The following is an 18,683-nucleotide window of genomic DNA, read 5'->3' as shown; positions in this document are numbered from 1 at the left end:
AAAGGGGCCGATTTATCAAGTGCCTGGCGGACATGATCCGCTGTAGCGAATCATGTCCGCCAGACATTGCCCTATTTAACCGCATTGCTGTGAGCTAGGTCAGGGCCAGTCTTGCCACACCCCATTTTCAACAACTTTACAGTTTACTTCTATTATCAAATTTGCTTTGATCTCTTGATATCCTTTGTTGAAGAGCATACCTAGGTAGGCTCAGGAGTTGCAATGCACTACTGTGAGCTAGCTGCTGATTGGTGGTTACATTTATATAGCTCTTGTAATTGGCTTACCAGATATGAATAGTTATGTCCCAGTAGTGCATTGCTGCTCCTGAACCTACTCTTTAACAAAGGATATCAAGCGAAGAAACACATTTTATACTGGACGTAAATTAGAATGTTGTTTAAAAAACATGCTCTATTACATGCTTCTTTACACAAGTATGATGCGCATTTAACTAAAGCTTGAGGCTGTCATCGTGCTCTGTGTTGTTCAGCATTTGATCTTGTCGCTGTTCTGAACATAATGACCCAAACGGAAAGTCATTGCTCTGGTATTTCCCTAATATTGCAGTTGTTTTGGGAAAGCTTCAGGTTCATTTCCTCCTTTTGTGGAAAAAGAGATGAACAGCACAAAAATGTATTTGTATACTGAGTTTCCATCAGACTCATTCCCAGCAGGAAAACAGTGCTAAACTTCTAGACACTGTGGGCAAAACTGCAAAAGTGCTCATGAATCAGTATCCACGTACTTACATACTCTTGTACCCCACTGCTCTTATGCTCCATTACCCATGTACCCCAATATTCTTGTACCCCACTACTCTTGTGCTCCAGTACCCTTGTACCCCAATACTCTTGTACCCCACTACTCTTGTGCGCCAGTACCCTTGTACCCCAATACTCTTGTACCCCACTACTCTTATGCTCCATTACCCATGTACCCCAATACTCTTGTACCCCACTACTCTTGTGCTCCAGTACCCTTGTACCCCAATACTCTTGTACCCCACTACTCTTGTGCTCCAGTACCCTTGTACCCCTCTACTCTTGTGCTCCAGTACCCTTGTACCCCACTACTCTTGTACCCCACTACTCTTGTGCTCCAGTACCCTTGTACCCCACTACTCTTGTGCTCCAGTACCCTTGTACCCCAATACTCTTGTACCCCACTACTCTTGTGCTCCAGTACCCTTGTACCCCACTACTCTTGTACCCCACTACTTTTGTGCTCCAGTACTCTTGTACCCCAATACTCTTGTACCCCACTACTCTTGTGCTCCTGTACTCTTGTACCCCAATACTCTTGTACCCCACTACTCTTGTGCTCCAGTACTCTTGTACCCCACTACTCTTGTGCTCCAGTACCCTTGTACCCCACTACTCTTGTGCTCCAGTACTCTTGTACCCCACTACTCTTGTGCTCCAGTACCCTTGTACCCCACTACTCTTGTGCTCCAGTACCCTTGTACCCCACTACTCTTGTACCCCACTACTCTTGTGCTCCAGTACCCTTGTACCCCACTACTCTTGTGCTCCAGTACCCTTGTACCCCAATACTCTTGTACCCCACTACTCTTGTGCTCCAGTACCCTTGTACCCCACTACTCTTGTACCCCACTACTCTTGTGCTCCAGTACTCTTGTACCCCAATACTCTTGTACCCCACTACTCTTGTGCTCCTGTACTCTTGTACCCCAATACTCTTGTACCGCACTACTCTTGTGCTCCAGTACTCTTGTACCCCACTACTCTTGTGCTCCAGTACCCTTGTACCCCACTACTCTTGTGCTCCAGTACTCTTGTACCCCACTACTCTTGTGCGCCAGTACCCTTGTACCCCACTACTCTTGTGCGCCAGTACCCTTGTACCCCACTACTCTTGTGTGCCAGTACCCTTGTACCCCAATACTCTTGTGCGCCAGTACCCTTGTACCCCACTACTCTTGTGCGCCAGTACCCTTGTACCCCACTACTCTTGTGCGCCAGTACCCTTGTACCCCAGTACTCTTGTGCGCCAGTACCCTTGTACCCCAATACTCTTGTGTGCCAGTACCCTTGTACCCCAGTACTCTTGTGCTCCAGTACCCTTGTACCCCAATACTCTTGTGCTCCAGTACCCTTGTACCCCAATACTCTTGTGCTCCAGTACCCTTATACCCCAATACTCTTGTGCTCCAGTACCCTTTTACAATAATACATTTTGTACCCCAATACTCTTGTGCGCCAGTACCCTTGTACCCCAATACTCTTTTGCTTCAGTACCCTTTTACAATAATACATTTTGTATCCCAGTACTCGTGTACACTAATACCTTAACGCTTCAAGTTGTGAGATCAGCGCCTATCCAGATCAGGATCCAGCAGCTGAGAAGTAACTTAAATAACACTCTCCCAACTCGTTGGATAAGTCCCAGGATGTGACATGGGGGCCCATTTATCAAGCTCCGGATGGAGCTTGAGGGCCCGTGTTTCTGGAGAGCCTGCAGGGTCTAAAGACCGCTGCTCCATAACATGTCCGCCTGCTCTGAGGAGGCAAACAGACATCGCCGCAATTCAACCCGATCGAGTACGATTGGGTTGATTGACACCCCCTGCTAGCAGCCGATTGGCCACGAATCTGCAGGGGGCGGCGTTGCACCAGTGTGAGCTGCTGGTGCAATGCTGAATACGGAGAGCGAATTGCTCACTGTCGGATCAGGTCAGACAGACCTTTGTTAAATAGGGACCTAAGGGTCTTGGCAGATAGCAAGTCAGATACGGTCAGATACCTGATGGGCAGCAGAAGTACAGAATCAGGATCCATAGGCAGATCAAAGGGCAGGCTAAGGTCAGCAACTTCCGGGCATAGAATCAGGTTCCAAAAGTGGGTCAGAATCAGCAACAAGCAGGCAGCAGAAGTACACAATTAGTTTCCAAAGGCAGGTCAGAAATAAGATCACAGCAGTGAGCAATAGCATCCAGGAATACTCCAACAAACAGGCACAGAATAGATGCAATTGCATCAATTTATAGTGGCAAACAATTGGCACCATGATGATGTGATGGCCGCAAAAAAATGATGCATTGCAGCACCAAAAGATGAGAAGGTTGCCAAGGTAGGAGTAGCTAGGCAACTGTAAACAAACAGCAGCTGCATTGTATCCCAAAACGCTTCTGCTTGTATGTGGTGCATGGATATGTGTGTGTGTGTGTGTGTCTGTGTGTATATGTTGTGCATCAATATGTGTGTGTGTGTGTGTATATGTTGTGCATAGATATATATGTCTGTGTGTATATGTTGTGCATCAATATGTGTGTGTGTGAGTCTGTATGTTGTGCATGGATATGTGTGTGTGTGTGTGTATGTGGTGCATCAATATGTGTGTGTGTGTGTGTGTGTATGTGGTGCATCAATATGTGTGTGTGTGAGTCTGTATGTTGTGCATGGATATGTGTGTGTGTGTGTGTATGTGGTGCATCAATATGTGTGTGTGTGTGTGTGTGTGTGTATGTGGTGCATAGATATATATGTCTGTGTGTATATGTTGTGCATCAATATGTGTGTGTGTGTGTGTGTATATGTTGTGCATAGATATATATGTCTGTGTGTATATGTTGTGCATCAATATGTGTGTGTGTGAGTCTGTATGTTGTGCATGGATATGTGTGTGTGTGTGTGTATGTGGTGCATCAATATGTGTGTGTGTGTGTGTGTGTGTATGTGGTGCATCAATATGTGTGTGTGTGAGTCTGTATGTTGTGCATGGATATGTGTGTATGTGGTGCATCAATATGTGTGTGTGTGTGTGTGTGTATGTGGTGCATCAATATGTGTGTGTGTGAGTCTGTATGTTGTGCATGGATATGTGTGTGTGTATGTGGTGCATCAATATGTGTGTGTGTGTGAGTCTGTATGTTGTGCATAGATATATATGTGTGTCTGTGTGTATATGTTGTGCATCAATATGTGTGTGTGTGAGTCTGTATGTTGTGCATGGATATGTGTGTGTGTGTGTGTATGTGGTGCATCAATATGTGTGTGTGTGTGTGTGTGTGTATGTGGTGCATCAATATGTGTGTGTGTGAGTCTGTATGTTGTGCATGGATATGTGTGTGTGTGTGTGTGTATGTGGTGCATCAATATGTGTGTGTGTGAGTCTGTATGTTGTGCATGGATATGTGTGTGTGTGTGTGTATGTGGTGCATCAATATGTGTGTGTGTGAGTCTGTATGTTGTGCATGGATATGTGTGTGTGTGTGTATGTGGTGCATCAATATGTGTGTGTGTGAGTCTGTATGTTGTGCATGGATATGTGTGTGTGTGTGTATGTGGTGCATCAATATGTGTGTGTGTGAGTCTGTATGTTGTGCATGGATATGTGTGTGTGTGTGTGTATGTGGTGCATCAATATGTGTGTGTGTGAGTCTGTATGTTGTGCATGGATATGTGTGTGTGTGTGTGTGTATGTGGTGCATCAATATGTGTGTGTGTGAGTCTGTATGTTGTGCATAGATATATATGTGTGTCTGTGTGTATATGTTGTGCATCAATATGTGTGTGTGTGAGTCTGTATGTTGTGCATGGATATGTGTGTGTGTGTGTGTGTGTGTATGTGGTGCATCAATATGTGTGTGTGTGAGTCTGTATGTTGTGCATGGATATGTGTGTGTGTATGTGGTGCATAAATATGTGTGTGTGTGAGTCTGTATGTTGTGCATGGATATGTGTGTGTGTGTGTGTATGTGGTGCATCAATATGTGTGTGTGTGAGTCTGTATGTTGTGCATGGATATGTGTGTGTGTGTGTGTGTGTGTATGTGGTGCATCAATATGTGTGTGTGTGAGTCTGTATGTTGTGCATGGATATGTGTGTGTGTGTGTGTGTGTATGTGGTGCATCAATATGTGTGTGTGTGAGTCTGTATGTTGTGCATGGATATGTGTGTGTGTGTGTGTGTGTATGTGGTGCATCAATATGTGTGTGTGTGAGTCTGTATGTTGTGCATGGATATGTGTGTGTGTGTGTGTATGTGGTGCATCAATATGTGTGTGTGTGTGTGTGTGTGTGTGTATGTGGTGCATCAATATGTGTGTGTGTGAGTCTGTATGTTGTGCATGGATATGTGTGTGTGTGTGTATGTGGTGCATCAATATGTGTGTGTGTGAGTCTGTATGTTGTGCATGGATATGTGTGTGTGTGTGTGTATGTGGTGCATCAATATGTGTGTGTGTGAGTCTGTATGTTGTGCATGGATATGTGTGTGTGTGTGTGTGTGTGTATGTGGTGCATCAATATGTGTGTGTGTGAATCTGTATGTTGTGCATGGATATGTGTGTGTGTATGTGGTGCATCAATATGTGTGTGTGTGAGTCTGTATGTTGTGCATAGATATATATGTGTGTCTGTGTGTATATGTTGTGCATCAATATGTGTGTGTGTGAGTCTGTATGTTGTGCATGGATATGTGTGTGTGTGTGTGTGTATGTGGTGCATCAATATGTGTGTGTGTGAGTCTGTATGTTGTGCATGGATATGTGTGTGTGTGTGTGTGTGTGTATGTGGTGCATCAATATGTGTGTGTGTGAGTCTGTATGTTGTGCATGGATATGTGTGTGTGTGTGTGTGTATGTGGTGCATCAATATGTGTGTGTGTGAGTCTGTATGTTGTGCATGGATATGTGTGTGTGTGTGTGTATGTGGTGCATCAATATGTGTGTGTGTGAGTCTGTATGTTGTGCATGGATATGTGTGTGTGTGAGTCTGTATGTTGTGCATGGATATGTGTGTGTGTGTGTATGTGGTGCATCAATATGTGTGTGTGTGAGTCTGTATGTTGTGCATGGATATGTGTGTGTGTGTGTGTATGTGGTGCATCAATATGTGTGTGTGTGAGTCTGTATGTTGTGCATGGATATGTGTGTGTGTGTGTGTATGTGGTGCATCAATATGTGTGTGTGTGAGTCTGTATGTTGTGCATAGATATATATGTGTGTCTGTGTGTATATGTTGTGCATCAATATGTGTGTGTGTGAGTCTGTATGTTGTGCATGGATATGTGTGTGTGTGTGTGTGTGTATGTGGTGCATCAATATGTGTGTGTGAGTCTGTATGTTGTGCATGGATATGTGTGTGTGTATGTGGTGCATAAATATGTGTGTGTGTGAGTCTGTATGTTGTGCATGGATATGTGTGTGTGTGTGTGTATGGGGTGCATCAATATGTGTGTGTGTGAGTCTGTATGTTGTGCATGGATATGTGTGTGTGTGTGTGTGTGTGTATGTGGTGCATCAATATGTGTGTGTGTGAGTCTGTATGTTGTGCATGGATATGTGTGTGTGTGTGTGTGTATGTGGTGCATCAATATGTGTGTGTGTGAGTCTGTATGTTGTGCATAGATATATATGTGTGTCTGTGTGTATATGTTGTGCATCAATATGTGTGTGTGTGAGTCTGTATGTTGTGCATGGATATGTGTGTGTGTGTGTGTGTGTGTATGTGGTGCATCAATATGTGTGTGTGTGAGTCTGTATGTTGTGCATGGATATGTGTGTGTGTATGTGGTGCATAAATATGTGTGTGTGTGAGTCTGTATGTTGTGCATGGATATGTGTGTGTGTGTGTGTATGTGGTGCATCAATATGTGTGTGTGTGAGTCTGTATGTTGTGCATGGATATGTGTGTGTGTGTGTGTGTGTATGTGGTGCATCAATATGTGTGTGTGTGAGTCTGTATGTTGTGCATGGATATGTGTGTGTGTGTGTGTGTGTATGTGGTGCATCAATATGTGTGTGTGTGAGTCTGTATGTTGTGCATGGATATGTGTGTGTGTGTGTGTATGTGGTGCATCAATATGTGTGTGTGTGTGTGTGTGTGTGTATGTGGTGCATCAATATGTGTGTGTGTGAGTCTGTATGTTGTGCATGGATATGTGTGTGTGTGTGTATGTGGTGCATCAATATGTGTGTGTGTGAGTCTGTATGTTGTGCATGGATATGTGTGTGTGTGTGTGTATGTGGTGCATCAATATGTGTGTGTGTGAGTCTGTATGTTGTGCATGGATATGTGTGTGTGTGTGTGTGTGTGTATGTGGTGCATCAATATGTGTGTGTGTGAATCTGTATGTTGTGCATGGATATGTGTGTGTGTATGTGGTGCATCAATATGTGTGTGTGTGAGTCTGTATGTTGTGCATAGATATATATGTGTGTCTGTGTGTATATGTTGTGCATCAATATGTGTGTGTGTGAGTCTGTATGTTGTGCATGGATATGTGTGTGTGTGTGTGTGTGTATGTGGTGCATCAATATGTGTGTGTGTGAGTCTGTATGTTGTGCATGGATATGTGTGTGTGTGTGTGTGTGTGTATGTGGTGCATCAATATGTGTGTGTGTGAGTCTGTATGTTGTGCATGGATATGTGTGTGTGTGTGTGTGTATGTGGTGCATCAATATGTGTGTGTGTGAGTCTGTATGTTGTGCATGGATATGTGTGTGTGTGTGTGTATGTGGTGCATCAATATGTGTGTGTGTGTGTGTGTGTGTGTATGTGGTGCATCAATATGTGTGTGTGTGAGTCTGTATGTTGTGCATGGATATGTGTGTGTGTGTGTATGTGGTGCATCAATATGTGTGTGTGTGAGTCTGTATGTTGTGCATGGATATGTGTGTGTGTGTGTGTATGTGGTGCATCAATATGTGTGTGTGTGAGTCTGTATGTTGTGCATGGATATGTGTGTGTGTGTGTGTATGTGGTGCATCAATATGTGTGTGTGTGAGTCTGTATGTTGTGCATAGATATATATGTGTGTCTGTGTGTATATGTTGTGCATCAATATGTGTGTGTGTGAGTCTGTATGTTGTGCATGGATATGTGTGTGTGTGTGTGTGTGTATGTGGTGCATCAATATGTGTGTGTGTGAGTCTGTATGTTGTGCATGGATATGTGTGTGTGTATGTGGTGCATAAATATGTGTGTGTGTGAGTCTGTATGTTGTGCATGGATATGTGTGTGTGTGTGTGTATGGGGTGCATCAATATGTGTGTGTGTGAGTCTGTATGTTGTGCATGGATATGTGTGTGTGTGTGTGTGTGTGTATGTGGTGCATCAATATGTGTGTGTGTGAGTCTGTATGTTGTGCATGGATATGTGTGTGTGTGTGTGTGTATGTGGTGCATCAATATGTGTGTGTGTGAGTCTGTATGTTGTGCATAGATATATATGTGTGTCTGTGTGTATATGTTGTGCATCAATATGTGTGTGTGTGAGTCTGTATGTTGTGCATGGATATGTGTGTGTGTGTGTGTGTGTGTATGTGGTGCATCAATATGTGTGTGTGTGAGTCTGTATGTTGTGCATGGATATGTGTGTGTGTATGTGGTGCATAAATATGTGTGTGTGTGAGTCTGTATGTTGTGCATGGATATGTGTGTGTGTGTGTGTATGTGGTGCATCAATATGTGTGTGTGTGAGTCTGTATGTTGTGCATGGATATGTGTGTGTGTGTGTGTGTGTATGTGGTGCATCAATATGTGTGTGTGTGAGTCTGTATGTTGTGCATGGATATGTGTGTGTGTGTGTGTATGTGGTGCATCAATATGTGTGTGTGTGAGTCTGTATGTTGTGCATGGATATGTGTGTGTGTGTGTGTATGTGGTGCATCAATATGTGTGTGTGTGTGTGTGTGTGTGTATGTGGTGCATCAATATGTGTGTGTGTGAGTCTGTATGTTGTGCATGGATATGTGTGTGTGTGTGTATGTGGTGCATCAATATGTGTGTGTGTGAGTCTGTATGTTGTGCATGGATATGTGTGTGTGTGTGTGTATGTGGTGCATCAATATGTGTGTGTGTGAGTCTGTATGTTGTGCATGGATATGTGTGTGTGTGTGTGTGTGTGTATGTGGTGCATCAATATGTGTGTGTGTGAATCTGTATGTTGTGCATGGATATGTGTGTGTGTATGTGGTGCATCAATATGTGTGTGTGTGAGTCTGTATGTTGTGCATAGATATATATGTGTGTCTGTGTGTATATGTTGTGCATCAATATGTGTGTGTGTGAGTCTGTATGTTGTGCATGGATTTGTGTGTGTGTGTGTGTGTATGTGGTGCATCAATATGTGTGTGTGTGAGTCTGTATGTTGTGCATGGATATGTGTGTGTGTGTGTGTGTGTGTATGTGGTGCATCAATATGTGTGTGTGTGAGTCTGTATGTTGTGCATGGATATGTGTGTGTGTGTGTGTGTATGTGGTGCATCAATATGTGTGTGTGTGAGTCTGTATGTTGTGCATGGATATGTGTGTGTGTGTGTGTATGTGGTGCATCAATATGTGTGTGTGTGAGTCTGTATGTTGTGCATGGATATGTGTGTGTGTGTGTATGTGGTGCATCAATATGTGTGTGTGTGAGTCTGTATGTTGTGCATGGATATGTGTGTGTGTGTGTATGTGGTGCATCAATATGTGTGTGTGTGAGTCTGTATGTTGTGCATGGATATGTGTGTGTGTGTGTGTATGTGGTGCATCAATATGTGTGTGTGTGAGTCTGTATGTTGTGCATGGATATGTGTGTGTGTGTGTGTATGTGGTGCATCAATATGTGTGTGTGTGAGTCTGTATGTTGTGCATAGATATATATGTGTGTCTGTGTGTATATGTTGTGCATCAATATGTGTGTGTGTGAGTCTGTATGTTGTGCATGGATATGTGTGTGTGTGTGTATGTGGTGCATCAATATGTGTGTGTGTGAGTCTGTATGTTGTGCATGGATATGTGTGTGTGTATGTGGTGCATAAATATGTGTGTGTGTGAGTCTGTATGTTGTGCATGGATATGTGTGTGTGTGTGTGTATGGGGTGCATCAATATGTGTGTGTGTGAGTCTGTATGTTGTGCATGGATATGTGTGTGTGTGTGTGTGTGTGTATGTGGTGCATCAATATGTGTGTGTGTGAGTCTGTATGTTGTGCATGGATATGTGTGTGTGTGTGTGTGTGTATGTGGTGCATCAATATGTGTGTGTGTGAGTCTGTATGTTGTGCATGGATATGTGTGTGTGTGTGTATGTGGTGCATCAATATGTGTGTGTGTGTGTGTATGTGGTGCATCAATATGTGTGTGTGTGAGTCTGTATGTTGTGCATGGATATGTGTGTGTGTGTGTATGTGGTGCATCAATATGTGTGTGTGTGAGTCTGTATGTTGTGCATGGATATGTGTGTGTGTGTGTGTATGTGGTGCATCAATATGTGTGTGTGTGAGTCTGTATGTTGTGCATGGATATGTGTGTGTGTGTGTGTGTGTGTATGTGGTGCATCAATATGTGTGTGTGTGAATCTGTATGTTGTGCATGGATATGTGTGTGTGTATGTGGTGCATCAATATGTGTGTGTGTGAGTCTGTATGTTGTGCATAGATATATATGTGTGTCTGTGTGTATATGTTGTGCATCAATATGTGTGTGTGTGAGTCTGTATGTTGTGCATGGATATGTGTGTGTGTGTGTGTATGTGGTGCATCAATATGTGTGTGTGTGAGTCTGTATGTTGTGCATAGATATATATGTGTGTCTGTGTGTATATGTTGTGCATCAATATGTGTGTGTGTGAGTCTGTATGTTGTGCATGGATATGTGTGTGTGTGTGTGTGTATGTGGTGCATCAATATGTGTGTGTGTGAGTCTGTATGTTGTGCATGGATATGTGTGTGTGTGTGTGTGTATGTGGTGCATCAATATGTGTGTGTGTGAGTCTGTATGTTGTGCATGGATATGTGTGTGTGTGTGTGTGTGTATGTGGTGCATCAATATGTGTGTGTGTGAGTCTGTATGTTGTGCATGGATATGTGTGTGTGTATGTGGTGCATCAATATGTGTGTGTGTGAGTCTGTATGTTGTGCATGGATATGTGTGTGTGTGTGTGTATGTGGTGCATCAATATGTGTGTGTGTGAGTCTGTATGTTGTGCATGGATATGTGTGTGTGTGTGTGTGTATGTGGTGCATCAATATGTGTGTGTGTGAGTCTGTATGTTGTGCATGGATATGTGTGTGTGTGTGTGTATGTGGTGCATCAATATGTGTGTGTGTGAGTCTGTATGTTGTGCATGGATATGTGTGTGTGTGTATGTGGTGCATCAATATGTGTGTGTGTGAGTCTGTATGTTGTGCATGGATATGTGTGTGTGTGTGTGTATGTGGTGCATCAATATGTGTGTGTGTGAGTCTGTATGTTGTGCATGGATATGTGTGTGTGTGTGTGTGTGTGTGTGTATGTGGTGCATCAATATGTGTGTGTGTGAGTCTGTATGTTGTGCATGGATATGTGTGTGTGTGTGTGTATGTGGTGCATCAATATGTGTATGTGTGAGTCTGTATGTTGTGCATGGATATGTGTGTGTGTGTCTGTGTGTATATGTTGTGCATAGATATATATGTGTGTGTGTGTCTGTGTGTATATGCTGTGCATAGATATATATGTGTGTGTGTGTGTGTATATGTGGTGCATCAATATGTGTGTGTGTCTGTATGTTGTGCATGGATATGTGTGTGTGTGTATGTGGTGCATCAATATGTGTGTGTGTGTGAGTCTGTATGTTGTGCATGGATATGTGTGTGTGTGTGTGTCTGTGTGTATATGTTGTGCATAGATATATATATATGTGTGTGTGTCTGTGTGTATATGTTGTGCATAGATATATATGTGTGTGTGTGTGTTTATGTGGTGCATCAATATGTGTGTGTGTGTGAGTCTGTATGTTGTGCATGGATATGTGTGTGTGTGTGTGTCTGTGTGTATATGTTGTGCATAGATATATATGTGTGTGTGTGTGTGTGTATATGTGGTGCATCAATATGTGTGTGTGTGAGTCTGTATGTGGTGCATGGATATGTGTGTGTGTGTGTGTGTTTGTGTGTATATGTTGTTATTATTATTATCGGTTATTTGTAGAGCGCCAACAGATTCTGCAGCGTTGTGCATGGATATGTGTGTGTGTGTGTGTGTCTGTGTGCATATGTTGTGCATAGATATATATGTGTGTGTGTATATGTTGTGCATAGATATATATGTGTGTGTGTGTGTGTGTGTGTATATGTGGTGCATCAATATGTGTGTGTATATGTGGTGCATCAATATGTGTGTGTATATGTAGTGCATGGATATGTTTTTGTGGTCAGTACACACTGTGTGTCATTGAACTGGTTACTTTGGAACTAAATTCCTGGCTATTGGTTGCAGGTGAATCAGGGAGCTACAAAAGTCCTGGGCTCAGGGTTTGGATACCTGGAACATATCTGTCAGCTGATAGAGAAGCTTGGGCAGCTGCAGGAGCACAACTTGAGGCTACAGAAACAAATATTCACCCTGCAAAAGGAGGACAAGATGAAGCAGATGAGAGAGGTGAGTGTCCTACAGACAGTAATATAGAGTAGAGTGTTTGTAGCAAGTGGTCTCTACCATGTATTATTAATCTATCTGTCTATCTATCCATCTGTGTATCTGTCTGCTTGTCTCCTTGTCTGTCCAGCACCTAAAAATAGGAAAGATTCCAGTATTTATGCCAGTCCTGAACAAAATACTGTCCAGTACTTTTTAATGGGCGCACCCAGTGAATTTTACTGACCACCCAGCTAAAGTTTAAGTTAGTATACAACTAGAAAGTACACAAGACTCTTAAGGATCCCCCTGGTAGACCCATAGTGTGTGCCAGGGACTCCTTATTGTCTAGCCTAGCAATCTTCATAGATTTCTTCTTGCAGTCAGTAGGTAAGGGTACTCCTGCATACTTACAGGATTCACCAAGTTTAATCACAATACTGAGAGGATATGATAGGTTATTGACCAGTGACATCCTTGTTACCATGGATGTGGACAGCCTATACACCTCCATCCCTCACGATGGAGGTGTTGTGGCTGTCAGGTCCATGGTGACTGGGACCCTCTGTATGAGGGACCCCCCATTGAATTTCTCTGTGAACTGTTGACTATATGCCTGGAAAAAAACTTTTTCAAGTTTGAGAAGGATTTTTATTTACAGATCTCTGGGACAGCCATGGGTTCAAACATGGCACCCACCTATACTAATCTTTACATGGCACGGTATGAACAAATGGCCATGAAACCATTTACTCACCCCCACATCAGATACTATGTATACTACATCGATGATTTGTTTTTGGTGTGGGGGGTAGCATAGCTGAGCTCGAGGAATAGGTGTCATGGTTGAACTCCATGGACTGTACGCTACATCGATGATGTGTTTTTGGTGTGGGGGGTAGCATAGCTGAGCTTGAAGAATGGGTGTCATGTTTGAACTCCATGGACATTCCTATAAGATTTAAATTGGAGTATAGTGATACTATGATACATTTCTTAGATTTGAATGTGTATAAGGTTGATGGCTGTGATGGTTGCTATTTTGGCACATCCTTATACACTAAGCCAACAGATCAGAATTCCTTGTTGGAAGCTAGTAGCTTTCATCCCAGACATCAAAAAAACGGGGATTGTCACCTTACGGCTCACAAGAGTCATTTGAAACAACAGTGAGGTACCCAATATGATGAAGCAGCTTGCAGAGATGGAGGATAAACTGGTGACTAGAGGTTATGAAGGTGAAATGGTCCGGACCATTAAAGAGAGGTAATTAAATGCCCCAATGAGAAAGAATTTTATGGAGCCCAGTGAAGGTACCCAACAACTGAATCTTGTCACCACATACACCCCAATGTGTGAGATATTAAGGAAGTCAGTACAACAACATTAATCTCTTCTGGAATCTGATTCATCGCTACTATTTCATAGGATGAAGCCACCACGGATGGTATACTGGAGAGCGGACAACTTGAGGGATTTGTTGGTAAAAACTGATCCCACCGAATGTTACCAAAAGGAAACCTGGTTGAATATCTCAAAGAAGGGATGCTTCTCATGCGGAAGTTGTGTGACGTGCAACAGCATGTTGAGGGGTCAGTCATTCCAAAATCCTCATAACAACAAGCGATACACAATCCGCCACAGATTGACATGCACAGTATGCATGTTATATACATGCTTATCTGCCCATGCTCACTGGTGTATATTGGCAAGACGGCCACGAGTTTTAGAGATAGAATGGCCAATCATCATTGTGCCTTCCTTGAAGCCCTTACAAAGGGGGATTCGGGAACAACCAGTGACATGCCACTATGCCAGACATAACCATGGTGTATCTAGTCTTAGATCAATGTTGATTGATCACGTTCCTCCCCTAGCTAGGGGCGGTAATAGAGCTAAAAAGCAATTACAAATGGAGACAAAATGGATCCATACACTGGACACTTTGGTACCAAGAGGGCTAAATACCTTCCTCGACTTCGGACCATTTTATACCAAATAATCAACGCTGGATTAACACATGCTGATGATCTTATTGGAAGAAGAAACTACCCGTTGTGGATCCACATGGATGTTCGTTCTAGTGGGTACCCACAAGTTTCTACCAATACTCCTGGAGGCATGAAGGAAATATAGTGTGATGCATATAGGGGTGGATGTATATTTCCTATAGTTGCCACGAGTGATACAAACAAAAAATGTATATATAATAATAATAATAACTAGTATTTATATAGCGCCTTTCTCCCAGTGGGACTCAAAGCGCTTTTTCAGCGCTCGCTCTCGGAATTAACCAAATCGGCAGCTGAATAGTTGTTATTATTACCCAATTTAATGATACTCATTTTATCGACCTCGGAAGGATGAAGGGCTGAGTCGGCCCTGCCGGGATTTGAACCTGTGACCTTGGATCTTTTAAACAGGATTTTTTTTGGAGTCAGGGCATTTTACCAACTGAGCTACCTCACCGGCTTGTATATATATCGAGTGACATGATAAGCGATTATTGAATGGTGGTATGACAATATTGTTTGACAATGAGTTATAGGTGCTATGTATCGTTTGTCATTCTACTACTGTATAACATATATGGGCACATTTCATTGCTAATCAAGCATTACAGTACCCTTCGAAACGATGAGCGCATGACACTTCTGTGTATGTGTTGTCATGACAACCAGGTGTAAGCTGATTGGTGATGACGCATCATGCATGATGCTAACAACGTTGCGTGATGACGTCACCACGAGGTAACACAGCAAAGTTAATGGACCTTAGTAGGTATATAAGGCAGGTGAAGGTGTTAAGAGTTATATGTTTTTAGGTTCTGTTTTTTTTGGGAACCGATTCTGTGACATTTGACAAAGGTGTAAGATTACACCGAAACGCTATGTCTCTGTTTTATTGATGAAATGAAATAAAAGCTATATTTTATGAAGACCAGTGAGTGCCTCTTTTGATGGGACTTTATATACTGTATATATATATATATATATATACACCACCAGCAAAAAATATTATGACTCGCTGAAGGCTCAGATGGTGGTTAGCATTTTTCAGAAATAAAGGGATAGATTACGAGTGGAGAGCAAACGTTTGTGCCAGAGCGATAAGGATTATATTGTATTACGTGATTGCCCAAGAGTGGGGTGTTTTTTTTCACCCACTTTTTTTCCTCCATTGACTTCTATGGGGGTATACCTGAACGTGCACACACTTTTTGTGCTCGTCGGGTTAGTGTAAGAGTAAAAATAGTTTACTTTCAACTTATAATAGGAGCACAACCCAATGAGTGAAAAAAAAAACATTACTTCGAGTGCAATTAACGATCAAGTGGGAGTGTTAATTTGTGCTCCACTTGTAATCTGGTTAACAAGACAACAAAGTGTCAGCGCTACTGTTGGGGAAGAGAATAATTTAAATAAATATATAAGGGCTCACAAAATGAAATTAGCTCAAAAATAACATAAAAAATTTCTAATGTGTAGTAAATTCAAATAGGGCAGGTGTAGACTTAATCAGAGTCTAAGGTGAGGTTTGAATGTGGCTCGTTATCACCAAAAGACACAATAGTGCTACAAACAATAAATACACAATAGTGCTACAAACAATCACAATAGTGCTACAAACAATAAATACACAATAGTGCTACAAACAATAAAGACACAATAGTGCTACAAACAATAAATACACAATAGTGCTACAAACAATAAAGACACAATAGTGCTACAAACAATAAAGACACAATAGTGCTACAAACAATAAATACACAATAGTGCTACAAACAATAAAGACACAATAGTGCTACAAACAATAAATACACAATAGTGCTACAAACAATAAAGACACAATAGTGCTACAAACAATAAAGACACAATAGTGCTACAAACAATAAAGACACAATAGTGCTACAAACAATAAATACACAATAGTGCTACAAACATTAAATTAAACAGATATATGAATATTTAAATGTCTAAAAGTAGCAGATACTAAAAAAGCAAATCATACAACAACATATGTTAGAAACACAAAAATATGTAGGATATCTAGTGCATACAGAAATATTTTATGCACTGAAAATTCATGGATTATTTTTCATTCTTTTATTTTTCTCACCCCTCTGTAGCTTATAGATGTTAAATACTTGATGATTCTCTCAGTCCCCACCACAAAAAATGGTGTATGCTGCTTTGTTTAAAAGGGTGAATCATCAGAAGTCCCTTAATGTTAGAAAAGCGCTGAAAAATATAGAAAAGACAAAGCGCAACAGGACTCAAGTGAAAAGGTTTATTAAACAGATAAAAGATATTTTTAAAAACGGAAGGTATTAGGCGTAAACAGAAATGCATATCAGACAAAATTGTCTTAAAACTTTCACCAGGTTACCGCTTCCAGCTGATCTTGAATTGCAGGATGAAACCGTTTTATACAGGCTTCCATTTAGCTTGGTGCTGTGTTGCTCCACAGTGAGATCCTGCATACAGCTCTGAATTCCTGTGTGTGAAGGGAGTCTTCAGCTGTGCAGCTGTGCAGTGTCTGCTGTTTTCACCCTTGGGTGATTAAAGCTCTACTCAATGGCCGTTTCATTCCCTAACGTGGGAACTTTCTCAAGCGGTAACCTGGTGAAAGTTTTAAGACCTGATAAATTGATTTCTTCTATGATACGACGAGTCCACGGATTCATCCTTTACTTGTGGGATATTATCCTCCTGCTAACAGGAAGTGGCAAAGAGCACAACAGCAGAGCTGTCTATATAGCTCTTCCCTTCACTCCATCCCCCAGTCATTCGACCGAAGGTATAGGAAGAAAAAGGAGAAACTACAAGGTGCAGAGGTAACTGAAGTTTTAAATCAAAAAATATAATCTGTCTTAAATTGACAGGGCGGGCTGTGGACTCGTCGTATCATAGAAGAAATTAATTTATCAGGTAAGCAAAAATTTCCTTTTCTTCTATAAGATACGACGAGTCCACGGATTCATCCTTTACTTATGGGATATTATCCTCCTGCTAACAGGAAGTGGCAAAGAGCACCACAGCAGAGCTGTCTATATAGCTCCTCCCTTGACTCCACCCCCAGTCATTCTCTTTGCCTACTCTAAGTAATAGGAAGGGTAAAGTGAAAGAGGTGATAAAATGTTAGTTTTTATTTTCTTCAATCAAGACTTTTTTATTTTAAATGGTACCGGTGAGTGCTATTTTCTCCCAGGCAGCAGATGGATGAAGACTTCTGCCTGGAAACTGATGATCTTAGCAGTTGTTACTGAGATCCAGGGTAGTTCCCACAGAATGGCTGAGGAGTACTTAAGAAACTTCAGTGTGACGAACGTTTTTCATGCTACAAGCATTGAGCTATGTCATTTTTTTCTGGAGAGACTGTGTTATTTCAGAATTGGCTGACAGTATCCCCATGAGGGAAAGGGTAAGCAGTAATCCTAATGTATAGAGAGGGGTATTACTGGACCTGTATATTGGGCTATATAAAAATGGTTGACACTGATGATATGATGTTTGTGGGCAAACGTTTCTATGTTGGGAGTTACAGTTAACGTTTTTTGATGGCAAACGTTTTTACTTTATTTAAAAATGGAGGGTACACATGGCTTCATTAATGGGTATATGAACCCACTAGGCTAGATTTTACACCGCTCTGGTGCGGTTATTTTAGGCTGTGAGACATCGAGTGAGATGGGCGGGGCCTATTTTCGCGCCTCAGTTGCGCAGTTGTTTTTCCCAGTCAAGCAGCAAGCTCCAACTCCGGTGGGCCTGTCAGAGACAGTTTGGGCCTATTCGAAGGGTTAATCCAATTTTACAGACCCCTGGGGGCAGGTAGGCGCCACAGCAGGGCTGTGGCGAGGTGCAGGGGGTGTTTTTGTTTGAATTTAACGTTTTATAACACAACTTTTTTTGGTAAGGGTTAAGTGTTCCTTTCCTTGTGGGGCAAACTCAGCTGACAAGTTGGGATGCATTTATCATAAAATTGTGATAATTTTATCATTTTAAAGCATTTTTGGAAACATTTTATGCTTTTTTTCTCTTAAAGGCGCAGTACCGTTTTTTCAGATTGTTATTTTTTTCATAAAATAAAGTGTTTCAAGTCTGTTTGTGGTCATTACTAGCCTGTTTTAACATGTCTGACATTGATGAAAGTCAATGTTCCATGTGTTTAGAAGCCATTGTGGAACCCCACTTAAAATGTGTCCCTCATGTACCGAAAGGGCATTACATTGCAAAGAACATATTTTAGCTGATAAAAGTATGTCTCTGGATGATTCTCAGTCACAATAGAATTAGGTTATGCCATCTCCTTCTCCCCAAGTGTCACAACCTTTAA

General features: G+C 41.8%; 1 protein-coding gene across 1 annotated transcript in view; it reads left to right on the top strand.

The window, feature by feature from the left end:
• LOC128639742 (uncharacterized) overlaps positions 1 to 18,683 on the top strand; it is a 272,419-nt gene that overhangs the window by 83,137 nt on the left and 170,599 nt on the right. Inside the window, exon 3 of the mRNA XM_053691861.1 lies at positions 12,210 to 12,371. Coding sequence (XP_053547836.1) covers positions 12,210 to 12,371 — 162 coding nt within the window. The remainder of the gene's footprint in view (positions 1 to 12,209; positions 12,372 to 18,683) is intronic.

This window comes from Bombina bombina, chromosome 9, assembly GCF_027579735.1.
Source record: "Bombina bombina isolate aBomBom1 chromosome 9, aBomBom1.pri, whole genome shotgun sequence".
In the NCBI taxonomy this organism is placed as follows: Eukaryota; Metazoa; Chordata; class Amphibia; order Anura; family Bombinatoridae; genus Bombina; species Bombina bombina.
This window is presented reverse-complemented; position numbering and strand designations above follow the sequence as displayed.